General features: G+C 41.5%; 1 protein-coding gene across 3 annotated transcripts in view; it reads right to left on the bottom strand.

The window, feature by feature from the left end:
• The window catches only part of LOC116987104, a 107,566-nt gene that overhangs the window by 33,803 nt on the left and 60,240 nt on the right, over positions 1–13,523 (bottom strand). For all 3 annotated transcript variants that reach the window (XM_033043002.1, XM_033043003.1, XM_033043005.1), the window contains exons 15-16: positions 10,130–10,199; positions 6,659–6,700 (exon numbers count right to left, since the gene is read on the bottom strand). In XM_033043002.1, the coding sequence (XP_032898893.1) occupies positions 6,659–6,700; positions 10,130–10,199 (112 nt within the window). The remainder of the gene's footprint in view (positions 1–6,658; positions 6,701–10,129; positions 10,200–13,523) is intronic.

Genomic DNA, 13,523 nt, shown 5'->3' with positions numbered 1-13,523 from the left:
TGGATCATCAAAACAGCCTAATTCATCTCAAGACTGCATAATAATACATTTTACATTTAAATAGGTTTATGGGAGGGGGTGTGAGAAACAGTCAAAAGTTTTTCATTAGGATTTAGATTCTACCCCAATATGTTTCCAATTAGAAAAGTAGCCAAAAAAACATCAATATCTTCAAACTGAACAAAGCTGTCAACTCAAGAGCACTAAAGATGTTAAGAAAAATTGCTGAGAATCTCCGAATACAAAATTTTAAATTTTCACTTGAACATTTATTGGTTGCACATAGACAACTTGAATAGGTGACAAAATACTGGATTGAAAGTCTGAAGAGGAAAACATGCCTAGGTCACAAAATTGTGGTTTATTTTGTCAGAAGCAGACAGCTAGTCGTGGAAGACGAGGGGGAGAAAGTAATGCGAGAGACTTCCACAAAGAATTGAGCTTTTCCCATTTAAAAACAAAATCAATATTACAACAATTTTATTTCAATTTGTTCATTTGGACTTTCAATAACGTCCCAGTTATCACCTCTTTAGCAATTACCTCAAAGAAAACATATGTCCCCCAACCATGTAATCTTTAGCTAAAAAGTCAGTGATAACATTTAGAACAAATCAAAACCATTCAAGTAGGCGTGGGCTGTTTAGTTTTTTCTAGAGTTAAAATAAAGCACAAGTAAAAAGCTTCAAAAGCATTTCTGAACATTACCATCACTGAATCCCTCAATATCAATATCCTGGATCAGCCTTATACACAATGTGTAGGAAGGATCTGCAGATGCTGGTTTAAACCATAGACACAAAACTCAGAGGAACAGGCAGCATCTCTGGAGAGAAGGAATGGGTGATGTTTTGGGTCGAGACAATGTGGCTCCAACAGCAGGTCAGAGACGAGGTATCCTGTGGCAAATTCACTCCTTCAGGGGGATGAACCCTCGGAAAGCGCCTGGACCTGAAGTAATACCCGGTCCTGTTCTAAAAACCTGTGCGGACCACCTGGCTGGAGTTTTTACGGACATTTTCAACCTCTCACTTCTGAGGTCTGGGGTTCCCACCTGTTTTACAAGGGCATCAATAATACCGGTGCCCAAGAAGAGCAAGGTGACGTGCCTCAATGACTATCGACCAGTGGCACTAATGTCTGTGGTGATGAAGTGCTTTGAGAGGTTGATTATGGCGCATATCAACTACCTCGACAAGAACCTCGACCCACTGCAGTTCGCTTGGATGCAATCTCACTGGCTCTCCACTCCGCTCTGGACCACTTGGACAACAAAAACTCATATGTCAGGCTGTTATTCATAGACTACAGCTCGGCGTTTAATACCATCATCCCCTCCAAGCTGGTTACCAAGCTCTCAGATCTGGGTCTCAGCCCCCTGCTGTACCCACTCTATATTCATGACTGCGTAGCCAGACATAGTGCAAACTCCATCATCAAGTTCGCTGACGACACTACTGTTGTGGGACGAATCACTGATGGTGATGAGTCAGATTATAGAAGTGAGATCGATCGACTGACTAAATGGTGCCAGCACAACAACCTGGCACTCAACACCAGCAAAACCAAGGAACTGATTGTGGACTTACGAAGGGGTAGGATAGGTACCCACAATCCAGTTTATATCAACAATGGTGGAAAGGGTCAAGAACTTCAAATTCGTGGATGTGCATATTTCCAAAGATCTTTCCTGGTCCCAGCACATTGATGCAATCATAAAGAAGGCACATCAGTGCCTCTATTTCTTGAAAAGATTACGGAGAATCGGTATGTCAAGGAGGACTCTCTCAAACTTCTACAGTTGCACAGTAGAGAGCATACTGACTGGTTGCATCGTGGATTGGTTCGGTAACTTGAACGTCCAGGAGCGGAAAAGATTGCAGAATGTTGTGACCACTGCCCAGTCCATCATCAGCTCTGACCTCCCCACCATCAAAGGGATCTATCGCAGTTGCTGCCTCCAAAAGGCTGCCAACATCATCAAAAACCCACACCATCCTAGTCACACACTCATCTCTCCGTTGCCATCAGGAAGAAGGTACAGGAGCTTGAAATCTGGAACATCCAGGTTCAGGAACAGCTTCTTCCCCACGGCCATCAGGCTATTAAACACGACATCAACCAAACTCTGAACAATAACAGCCTATTGCACTTCATCTGTTTATTCATTGTGTATATATATGGTCTATGGTATAGAGACACTGAACTTTTATCTCCTGTTCTGTATTGTGTTTACATATTCTGTTGTGCTGCAGCAAGCAAGAATTTCATTGTCCTATCTGGGACACATGACAATAAAACTCTCTTGACTCGACTTGACCTCCTAACACCCAAAAGCCAGTTTACCATCTACAAGGATGAAGTCAGGAGTGTGATCTCTACTTGCCTGGATGAGTACAACTTCAATAACACTCAAGAAGCTCAACACCATGCAGCCTGCTTGATATGCACCCCATCCATAACCAAACACTCATTCTGCCACCCTAGTAATAGCAGTTTATACCATCTACAATTTACACGTTAGCAATTCATCAAGACTCCTTGAACAGAGTTGTGATCTCATAGAAGCTTAAAAAAGAGGGGCAACATAGCAGTCTTTTTTCCCCAGAATTGGGCACTCAATAACAAGAGGGCATACATTTAGTTTTTTTTAAAGATGGAAATAGATCCTTCAACCCACCAAGTCCATAACAACCATCAATCACCTATTCACACGAGTTCTATGTTATCCCATTTTCTCATCCATTCCCTGCATAATATGAGCAATTTTAATGAGGCAAATTAGCCTACAAATCTGCACATCTTCGGGATCTTGGAGGAAACAAGAGCACCCGGAGGAAACCAATGCATCACAGGGCGAATGTGCAAACTCCAAACCTAGCATCTGAGGTCCAGATCGAACTCGGGTATTTGGCGCTGTGAGACTGCAGCTGTACCAACTATGCCACTGTGCTGCCCTAAATAATAAGAACCAAAAGGGCAATTATGTCACACAGAGGGTGATATATGGAGAATGAGCTGCCAGAGGAAGTGGTTGAGGCAGCTACCACTGACTTTCCGGCAACTGGTGCTAGGGCACCTCTGTTAATATGCACTTGAAATCCTCCCCCGGAAGTCACCCCGAAAATGTGGAGCTTAGGCGGCTGATGTTGACCACATCAGGACTTCCTCGATGATCGGCGGCTCAAATTCGGCCCCTGCGGCTGGGGCTCTGGAACGCCAGATTCATTCCCATAGCCGACTTCTGATGTCGAATTTGCAGGCCGCTATCTTGGCCCCTGGGTGGCCTTGGCAGACCATTCGGGTACTGCTGGACTCCTCTTGAAGGCTATGACCTCTGTTGGTCCCACAAAAGGGATAATCCAGAAAGGCTCTGGAACCAAGGGTGCTGGAAAATCGGTGGTGGGTCTATACAATAATAACATTTAAATGACATTTAGATAGTACATGGATAGGAAAGGTACAGGCAAATGGGACCAGCAAAGATGGGCATCTTGGTTGGCGTAAATATGTTTGGCTGAAGGGCCCGTTTCCATGCTGTATGGTTCAATAACACAAAGGACAAGGTCAGCAAAGGTATGGGAACACCACCATCTCAAAGTTGGAATTTAAGCCATGCACTATCCTATGACCGCCCCTTCACCATCGCTTAGTCGAAATCCTGGAACTCTCCCCAACACCGTTGTAGGGACACCCACACTTTAAGGATAGCACATCTCAAGAAGAAGAAGAAAAAGACACAAAGTGCTGGAGTAACTCAGTGGGTCAGGCAGCAGTTCAATTGTTCAAGAAAGCAGCTTTCTGAAGGGCATTTATGGATGGGAAATTAAATGCTGGCTCAGTCTCCAAAGCTTACATTCATTCAATCATAAAATTAATGCTAAAATAACATAATGAGCCTTTTGATTTAGTTATTAGAGCCTATGATTTAATGCAGCTGTGCATTTTGCAACTTTTATTTCCTATACTTGTGTTTCCTCTCTAACTTCTACATTGCACAATCTTCATCCTCATTCACAATCTTCCTTTAGACTCTCCTCCAGCAACCGCAATGACAAGAAACACTTTAGCAATTCATCAAGATTCCCCAGACAGGAGTGATCTCATAGAAGTGAATAAAAATCATTGGGATATCAATGCAGTCTTTTTCTCAGATTGGGCACTCAATAACAAGAGGGAATACATTTAAGGCGAGATGGGAAGGATTGAATATTTTTTCGATATATATTATGGAAACAGATCCCGTTCCTCATTCTTTATAATCTTCCACTTGCACAATCTTCAGCCTCTAATCTAACGCTATCTTCCCTTTTGGACATCTGCTGCATTTTAACATTCAATATTCCCTTGGCCAAGTATATTATCCCCTTCACTGTAATTCTCCTGTAAGATTGTTTTAAATATCATCTCATCATCTTTAATATCCCAGATGAACTGAAAACCCATAAAAAAATTACTGATATGATTCGTCAACTTCTATGCTCTATGGAATTAAATTAGAAAGCTTCAAGCTGCCTTGTTTGAATATAAGAATATGCTTACACCTCCAGTGAGTAGAATATGTTTTTAATTTGTAACAGCTGCATCAGTACTAGCTGATAACATCTTTCAACGATAAAGTAGGCACAGGAAGTTCAAGAAATTATCAAAAGGTTGAATCTAAGCACCATTAAACAATATAAACCCACTGAATCCCATGGCTATCTAGACTACACTTCTTCCCACCCTGCTTCCTGTAAGGACTCCATCCCCTACTCCCAATTCTTCCGTCTACGCCGCATCTGCACCCAGGAGGAGGTGTTCCACACCAGGGCATCAGAAATGCCCTCATTCTTCATGGAACGGGGGTTCCCCTCTTCTACTATAGATGAGGATCTCACCAGGGTCTCTTCTATACGCCGTGACTCTGCTCTCATTCCCCATCCCCCCACTCGTAACAAGGGCAGAGTCCCCCTTGTCCTTAACCTACCACCCTACCAGACGTCACATACAACAAATAATCCTCTGACATTTTCACCACCTATAACGTGATCCCACTACTTGCCACTTCTTCCCATCTCCTCCCTTGTCTGCTTTCCACAGAGACCGCTCCCTCCGTAACTCCCTGGTTAATTCATCCCTCTCCAGGCACTTTCCCTTGCAACCGCAGGAAATGCTACATTTGTCGCTTTACCTCCCCACTTGACCACATTCAAGGATGCAAGCAGTCGTTCCAGGTGCGGCAGAGGTTCACCTGCACCACCTCCAACCTCATCTATTGCATCCGCTGCCCTAGATGTCAGCTGCTCTACATCAGTGAGACCAAGCGTAGGCTTGGCGATCGCTTCGCTGAACACCTTCGCTCAGTTCGCAATAACCAACCTGATCTCCCGGTGGCTCAGCACTTCAACTCCCCTCCCATTCCAAATCCGACCTCTCTGTCCTGGGCCTCCTCCATGGCCAGAGTGAGGACAACCGTAAATTGGAGTTTGCACCCCAGTGGTATGAACATTGACTTCTCTAATTTCAGGTAGTCCCAACTTTCTTCTCCCCTTCTAAGCTCTCCCTCAGCCCACTGGCTCCACCTCTTAATTTCTTCTCCCCCCCCCTCACATCAATTTGAAGAATGGTTTCGACCCAAAACATTGCCTATTTCCTTCGTTCCATAGATGCTGCCTCACCCGTTGAGTTTCTCCAGCATTTTTGTCTACCGTTAAACAATAATGCACTGCAGAATGACTTTGATTTGTCTGGACTAAAGGTCCAGAGGCTGGAATAATGATGGGGAAACATAGTTAATAAATTTAAATCCATGTTGGTAAATAAATAAACACATAATTAATAGATAACATCAATTATTATATTAAAGAAGCTAAATGATCATCATGAAAAATCCATCTTGATTTCCAATAACTAAAGGAATCCACTGGTCTCTATTAACTACAAACCTTCAGTAATGTGGATAATTAACATTTTACTGAAATGACCTGGCAAGACTATCGGCTTTAACAAAATGTACCAGACTGCAACAAGATGACAACTTGCAACCACAATCTGTAGGGCGATTAGGGATGGATAATCAATCATGGCCTTACCAGTGATCCTCTCATAGAAAATAGCAGTCACATTAAGCCAAAGTATTTTATGGCACATCACAAATCATTTGCAAGTCTTGAAAAATATATATTGAGGACAGGGAGCTTAGAAGAGTCACTATGTTTTAAATGTAAGCTGAAAATTTCCCTTCATCTTCCCAAGGTTCAACTGAAAAATTTGAGTTTTTAAGGAAAGTTAGAGCAAAACATTGTCCTTAGACATTACGGAATTGATTGTGTCAGGTTAAAGTTGGCAATGGACATGACCAATCATCTTATTCCCTGCAGACATTCCATTGAATGTGAAGGTAGAAAGCACCATAAGTTCAGTCGCGATGACTATCTGGGTCTTGACGGGACAATGTCTGTATTTCTTGTTCTTGAAAGAAACCTGGTGTGAGGAATTTGAGCAGCGTCAAGAGAAAGAAAACAAAAGAGAGGGAGGGAGAGTGAAAGAGTTAAATTGGAACGCAATATATCTTTCAGGAGTGGAAGAAGAGACGTTTGAATTGCTGGAAGAGTTGACAACAGAAAGAAAACGCAATGTAACCAAAGATCACCTTTAATAGGGTCAATAACCATACCTGAAGTAGCTTTGGTTTTCTTACACTCGAGTTCCACAACAGCTGAAAAATAGACCCAGAGAACATCAGGCAAAGAGCTTTTGACAAAGAAAGTAATTTGGTTGGAAAGAACCTAGCATTCTCCAATCTTCCAATGGACAGAATTTACTGCAGTGGGTCTTTCTTCCATATTCTTATTGTTAGTTTGGTGCATCTGTTAACAATGTGAGCTTCCCTAGCATCATACAGATGTGCCCTATCACTTCACATCTAGCTTCAGAATATTGATATTGATATCAGAATACATATTTCAGTAGACACTGCTGCACACTAATGACATTAGCTGTGGAAACTAGACTTTAGGTTGCTCATACACTGCAGTTCGCATACCATTGCAACAGATTAATAGCAGATATATTCTCCCAGCCCCTAGTCATCTGCATCACAAGGTCACCCACATCACACTCTTATTTATTAAAGATAGCTCCGCCTTCAACACCATGATCCCAAACAAACTCATCTCCAAAATCCTGAATCTGGGAATTGACACAAAACTCAGCAGGTCAAAGTCAAAGGTCAAAGTCAAAGTATCCTTTATCAGTCTGAACAAAATTTTGTTGCCTTGCAGTCATACATATATTTAAAATAACAGAAACACACAATAAACACAAATTTAACATCCACCACAGTGAGTTCACCAGGCACCTCCTCACTGTGATGGAAGGCAAAAGTCTTAAAGTCTTTGTCTTTTCCCTCCTTGTTCTCCCTCTGCGCTGAGACGATCCAGGCCTCCGATGTTGTGACCCCGCCGGGTGATGGTAAGTAAGTCCCGCGGCTGAACCTGAGCTCCGCGAACAGGCCGGTTCAAACTCCACGGCCCAAGGCGGTCGAAGCTGCCGCCCTCCAGTCCAGCGGACGAAGCTGTTGTTGCGGGAGCTCCGGAAAAACAGGTCACCAACCTGTGACCTGCGAGCTCCCGACGATGTCGTGCCGCAGCCGCCGGAACGCCGCCACAGCCCCGAAGTCGAGCCGCCACCGCAGCCGGAACGCCGCCACTGCTCCGAAGTCGGGTCCACCACCTGAACGTCGGAACGGCGCCACAACCCCAAGGCCGCCAGCTTCGCCATTAGGCCTCAGCGCAGACGGAGACTGAGACGGGGGACACGACAAGAAAAAGTCGCAACCTCCGAAGGAAGAGACTAAAACCGTGTTTCTCCCACCCACACATACACCTAATAAACTAAAATTAACTAAAACAGACAAAAGTAAACAACAAAAAAAGAAAAAACAGACGGACTGCAGGCGAGCCGCAGCTGCCAGGCAGCGCCGCCACTTCCGGAGTGTGACTGATTCTGGAGAAAGGGAATCGGGATGTTTTGGATTGAGACCCATCTTCAGAATCTGGGACTCAGCTACCCACTCTTCAACTGGATGCCCACTTCCTAACGCAAAGACCACAATCAGTGAGGAAAGGCAAGAAAACATACTCAACGATATTTTCCAACACTTATTCTCAGCCCCTTATTATGCTCACTATACGCTCACAGCAAAACTTTTCTCATTTTATGAAGTTGCAGGTGTCACCACTGTAGTGCACCAAATCTTGATCAATGATGAGACGGAGTACAGGAAGGAGAAAGAGAGCTGAGCAACAGGCTGTCAAATCAACAACCTTTCCCTCAATGTCAGCAAGATGAATTATCTAGTCATTGACTTTGGGAAATAATGAGCTGTACATGTGTCAGGCAACATCAGTGGTACTGAAGTGGAGACAGTCTAGAGCTTAAAATTCCAGCAATTTGTCCCAGACCAACCACACTGAAGCCATGGCCTACAAAGCACACCAATGCCTCAAAAGATGAAGGAAGTTCAGCATGGATCCATCGATTCTGATCAACATAATCATGGACCATTTTACCACGGTCATTCCCTCTTCGCCTCTCTGGCAGAAGATACAAGCACTTGAAAGCTAGTATTACCATATTAAGGAATAGCATTTAATCCTGCTGTATTCAGATTCCTGAATGGCCCTCCCATAAGAATGGACCTTGCACTTTTTTAATCTGTACTCTGTGATTGTAACATTATAATGCCGTAATACCATATTCTGCACTCTGCGACTTTTTTGTGCACTACCTGTTGTACCCATACATATGGTGTGATTGTACTCATGAAGTTTGACTGGATAGCATGCAATGTTTTCCAATTACAATAATAAACCAATACAGGTAAATACAAGATTCAAGGTAAAAGCAAGATTCTGATGTCTTATCTTACAGAAATATTTTCCTTTTCAAATAGATCACCTTTAAATATTTAGTGCAGATTCATCATACATCTATAATCCCTTTATGGGTTAACTACTCATTTAACTCATTCTTGATCCACCAAGATCCATCCTACCAATATATCAGCAACCTCAAATGAATACATATAGTCAGTCTCCTTATTCTGCACCCAATACATGTACGTGAACATTATTAATTTGTCAAGTTGGGGGCTGGACATAGATTAAATTAATAGACCTAAAAATTGAGCTGTTGCAAAAAACATGCTGGAATATGCAAAACGAACCAAGCGGTAGAGTTGCTGCCTTACAGTGTTTGCAGCACCGGAGACCCGGGTTCGATCCCAACCAAGGGTGCTGTCTGTACGGCGTTTGTACATTCTACCCGTGACCTGCGTGGGTTTTCTCCGATAACTTTGGTTTCCTCCCACACTACAAAGACATATAGGTATGTAAGTTAATTGGCTTGGTAAATGTAAAAGTTGTCCCTAGTGTGTGTAGGATAGTGTTAAAATGCGGAGATCGCTGGTCGGTGCGGACCCGATGGGCCTGTTTCCATGCTGTATCTATAAACTAAACTAACCAGGAATTAGGAACTAGCTGAATTGTTCTTCAAAAGAGTCAGTGCGGACTGAAAGATATTCACCTGCACTCTGCAATTCCATGACACTATCCCATTCTCTTCCTTGAACAGGATTCAACTACACATCAGCTGCAAACCTTTCAAGGTTCCTGCTGCCATGGCAAAGTTCACAAACTGCATCATTTGACAAGGTGGGAGTAGATAATATGAATCTTAAATAAAGGATTTTACTTGGAGAGAATAAAAATTTATGAATTAAATGTAGATCCATAAATTAAATCCATATTTTAGCTCTAAATGTATTTTGATGCAGAAATTTTACTTCGTAACAATAGAGTACTAACCCATTTTCACAAATGTGATGAGCTTAAAATCATTATTTTTCAATTATTTTTTGAATGTTGATCAATGTTAATATAGGGATTAATTGAAAATATCAATAGTGTACAGAAAACCATTTCAGGTTGAACTTGGTGTTCTAAGAGTAAACAGAAAATAATTTGCTTTAAATAAATTTAATCCTTGCATAGAAAAACTTCAAAGCAGTTTCTAAAAATAAAAATAAATATGAAAAAATGCCAGGATAGTGTTTTTGATGGAAGGCTGCTTGCGTGGAACTTACGTTGATCACCAACTCTTTTTACACCAGATGATTTTTCAATGGCCATTGGGCTTATTTTGTCAAAAACAACCTGAAATGTAAAATAAAACGAAGAGTGTAATAGTTCTGAATTTAGCTTAAAAAGTATTTAGAATGCCTACAATGCTTTTACTAATCACAGTTCTCCAGAATATGACGTTTCTTCTACTACCCACATTTTAATGACAAAGACTTTACAAATAAACAAGCTCTGAGAATAAAATGACTGGAATTATAAATACTCCATTTTGAATATCATGATGGAATCAACAAAGTTCCAGCTAGCCTTTCAGCTAAGTTGAAGTCCATAATGATCTCGGATCATCTGAAAATTAAAAAGAAAATCCTTTTGAAGAGGAAGCAATGTTATTAAAATATCAATTTTATAGAAATCATTTGGCAACATTCATCTATCACTTCCTGCCTTTCTGCATAGCCAAGATGCACTGCCTTGGCAGAGATGTCATAACAATTTAGTTGGTACAAATTCAATTGTTCATGGTTCATCAGCAAAATCTTCTTCAAAAGATACTCCACAATTTACAAATATGGGGAATGACCATTAATAAATATGTAATATTGAATATTGTCATGACAGCAATTGAGAAGTATCTGGATGAGCACTTACTTCTCCGAGGCATGCAAGGCTATAGACCAAGAATTGGAAGATGGATTTAATAATAGTGCCTAATGGCAAGAGTGAATATGATGGGCCAAATGGCCTGTTTCAATGCTATGGAACTCTATTTACCTTCACAACCTTCTCCTTGGAAACTAAGCTATCTGGCTGTGTTCTGTGGAATGAGTCATACAGCATGGAAACTGGCCATCAGCCCAACTTGCCCCCGCCGACCAACATGCCCCAATTGCACTAGTTCCACCTGCCTGTGCTTGGCACATATCCCTCTAAATCCATCCTTGCCATGTAACTGTCCAAATGTTTTTTAAACATTGTGATAGAACCTGCCTCAATACGTCCACTGGCAGCTTGTTCCATATATCTACTACCCTTTGTGTAAAAAAATTGCCTCTCAGGTTCCTATTAGATCTTTCCACCCACACCTTAAATCTATGCCCTCTGGTTCTTGATTCCCCTACTCTGCGTAAAAGACTCTGTGCATTTACAATACAATATGTTCACAACACTGCGCCACTGTGCCCAGGGCTGAGATATGAATGTTTTCTTCATCCAAATGTTTTGAATTCTCTACCCAAGAGAGCTATGGAGGTTCACTAGTTAAGTACCGTATTTCCCGGTAATGAAGACCCACCTGCGTCGAAGACGCACACCCATTTTGAGTTGCTAAATTTTGAAAAAAGGCAGGAGGGACATAGAATTTCTGACGCTCAAAAAAATAAAGAATAAAAAATAAAAATTCCTGATTTTTTACCCAGCAAAATTGACAATGGTTTCGGAAATTTGGCGGACAAAGGGCTCACTACTGTGGATCGTTTTTTTTGTGGAGAAGTTTTGAAATCATTTGAGCATCTTCAGAAAGAATTTGGTTTGTCAGGGACAAACTTTTTTAAATTTCTCCAAATACGGCATTACCTGCAGACACACGTAGATTGGGAGCAGATATGTAAATTACCTCCTAATTTGTAAAAGATCTTCCTGTTGACTATGGAGGGAGCGATAAAAAATAATCTGATATCCTACATATAAAGGACTTCAATAATATGGAAAAGGAAACACTATAGAAATGAAACAGAAATAGGAATTGGAAATGAATATTATTATTACTGACGAAACGTGGGAAAAGACAAAAGTCTTTTGGGTCATAAGTTAACAAACAGCCCAGCCTGGAGGGAGTTTGAATGGAAAACTAGAATTAGAGTATTTAAGACTCCTCTTATGTTACCAAGATACAGCAACACCTCAGATTTATGCTGGAGACAATGCGGGAAAATTGGTGATCATACCCATATTTTTTGGGATTGTCCCAAATTGTATCAATATTGGAGAGATATTCAGGTGGAGATTAAGCTAATTTTGGTGGTGGATCTACCTCTGGAGCCGGCATGCTTCATACTAGGAGAGACTCCAGAAAATATAGATACCAAAAATCAGACATACTTGCTTGGGGTGTTGCTGTTGATTGCAAAGAAGATGATTACAATGTCATGGAGAAATGTAAAGCCACCAAATGTTCAACAGTGGAAGGAAAGATTGAAAAGTGTATATTTGATGGAAAGTATAACAGCTAAACTCCAGTTAAGGACTGATGCTTTCAACATTATGTGGACACTGGTATTACTACAACTGCCAAGACTGATTAAGGACATGATTTCTCCATAGCCCCATTGGAGGGGAGGAGTTCGATTGGTACTGTATACGCGTATTTGGAACCATATGTACAGACATGATTGTGACTGTGTATAAGTCCAAACATAGGGGTGATCAGAGACATAATAAATTCTTCAAATGGCATACAAGTGTCTGGTTTAACATAACTGGTGACTATATATTAAGTAGGATTAATTATGATGAGCTTGCGTGGGTGCCTGTGAATCTGATGCTTATGCGAAAGAACTCTAGGATGATTTGATGTGTTACTGACAGCTGCTGTGTGACTTGTATATCTTGTTTGTGTGTGTATTTTGTCTCGTTAATAAACGTTGAGCGCAATAAATAAATAAATAAATAAATAAATAAATTGAGATAACGAGAGTCACAATTTAATTTCCCCAAGACTTCCAGATCTTCTCCATTCTGAATGACTGAATGGGTGGGAGGTGGAGGGTGACGGCAGGTAGAGAGATGGTGGTAAAAACAGGATCGCTAAGGAACTAGGAAATTCAAACATAAGGATTAGTAGTGCCAAAACGGGAGCTGCCGCCGGGACTGGACAGCATCTCCGGGCTGGCAGAAGGCGTTGAGGTGGCGGCCGTTTTCGCTGTCCAGTCCCGGCAGCCGCTCGTATGGGAGTATATTATCCTTTATATTTTTATATTCTTAGTAATGCTTGAGATACTTAACTATTATCCTTTATCTATTATAATTTGTATTTAGGTTTTGACCTGCATGTTTGGATTTAGCTTTTGCTCTGCATGTTTGGATTAGTTTTGCCATGTTGAGATTAGCCATTTGTGTTCGCCTTTGTGTGCATTTGTTTATTCATATAAACCGTGTGTGTGTAGGCGTTTGGGTTCTTCTCTGGCAGCAGTTAGCATAAATCAATTGTGACAGTTATATGACCTTTGTAACACTGTAACAACCCTAGCTGGGATGACCAAGAGATAAGGGAGGTCAAAGCTAGGGGAGTAAACTTTGGGTTCTTCTCTTGCAGCAATTAGCGTAAATCAATTGTGACAGATATATAACCTTTGTAACTCTGTATCAAACCCTAGCTGAAAGAGATAAGAAGGCCCAAGA

This window comes from Amblyraja radiata, chromosome 2 (genome assembly GCF_010909765.2).
Source record: "Amblyraja radiata isolate CabotCenter1 chromosome 2, sAmbRad1.1.pri, whole genome shotgun sequence".
In the NCBI taxonomy this organism is placed as follows: Eukaryota; Metazoa; Chordata; class Chondrichthyes; order Rajiformes; family Rajidae; genus Amblyraja; species Amblyraja radiata.
Note: the sequence above shows the minus strand (reverse complement) of the source record. Positions and strands in the feature narration are given on the sequence as shown.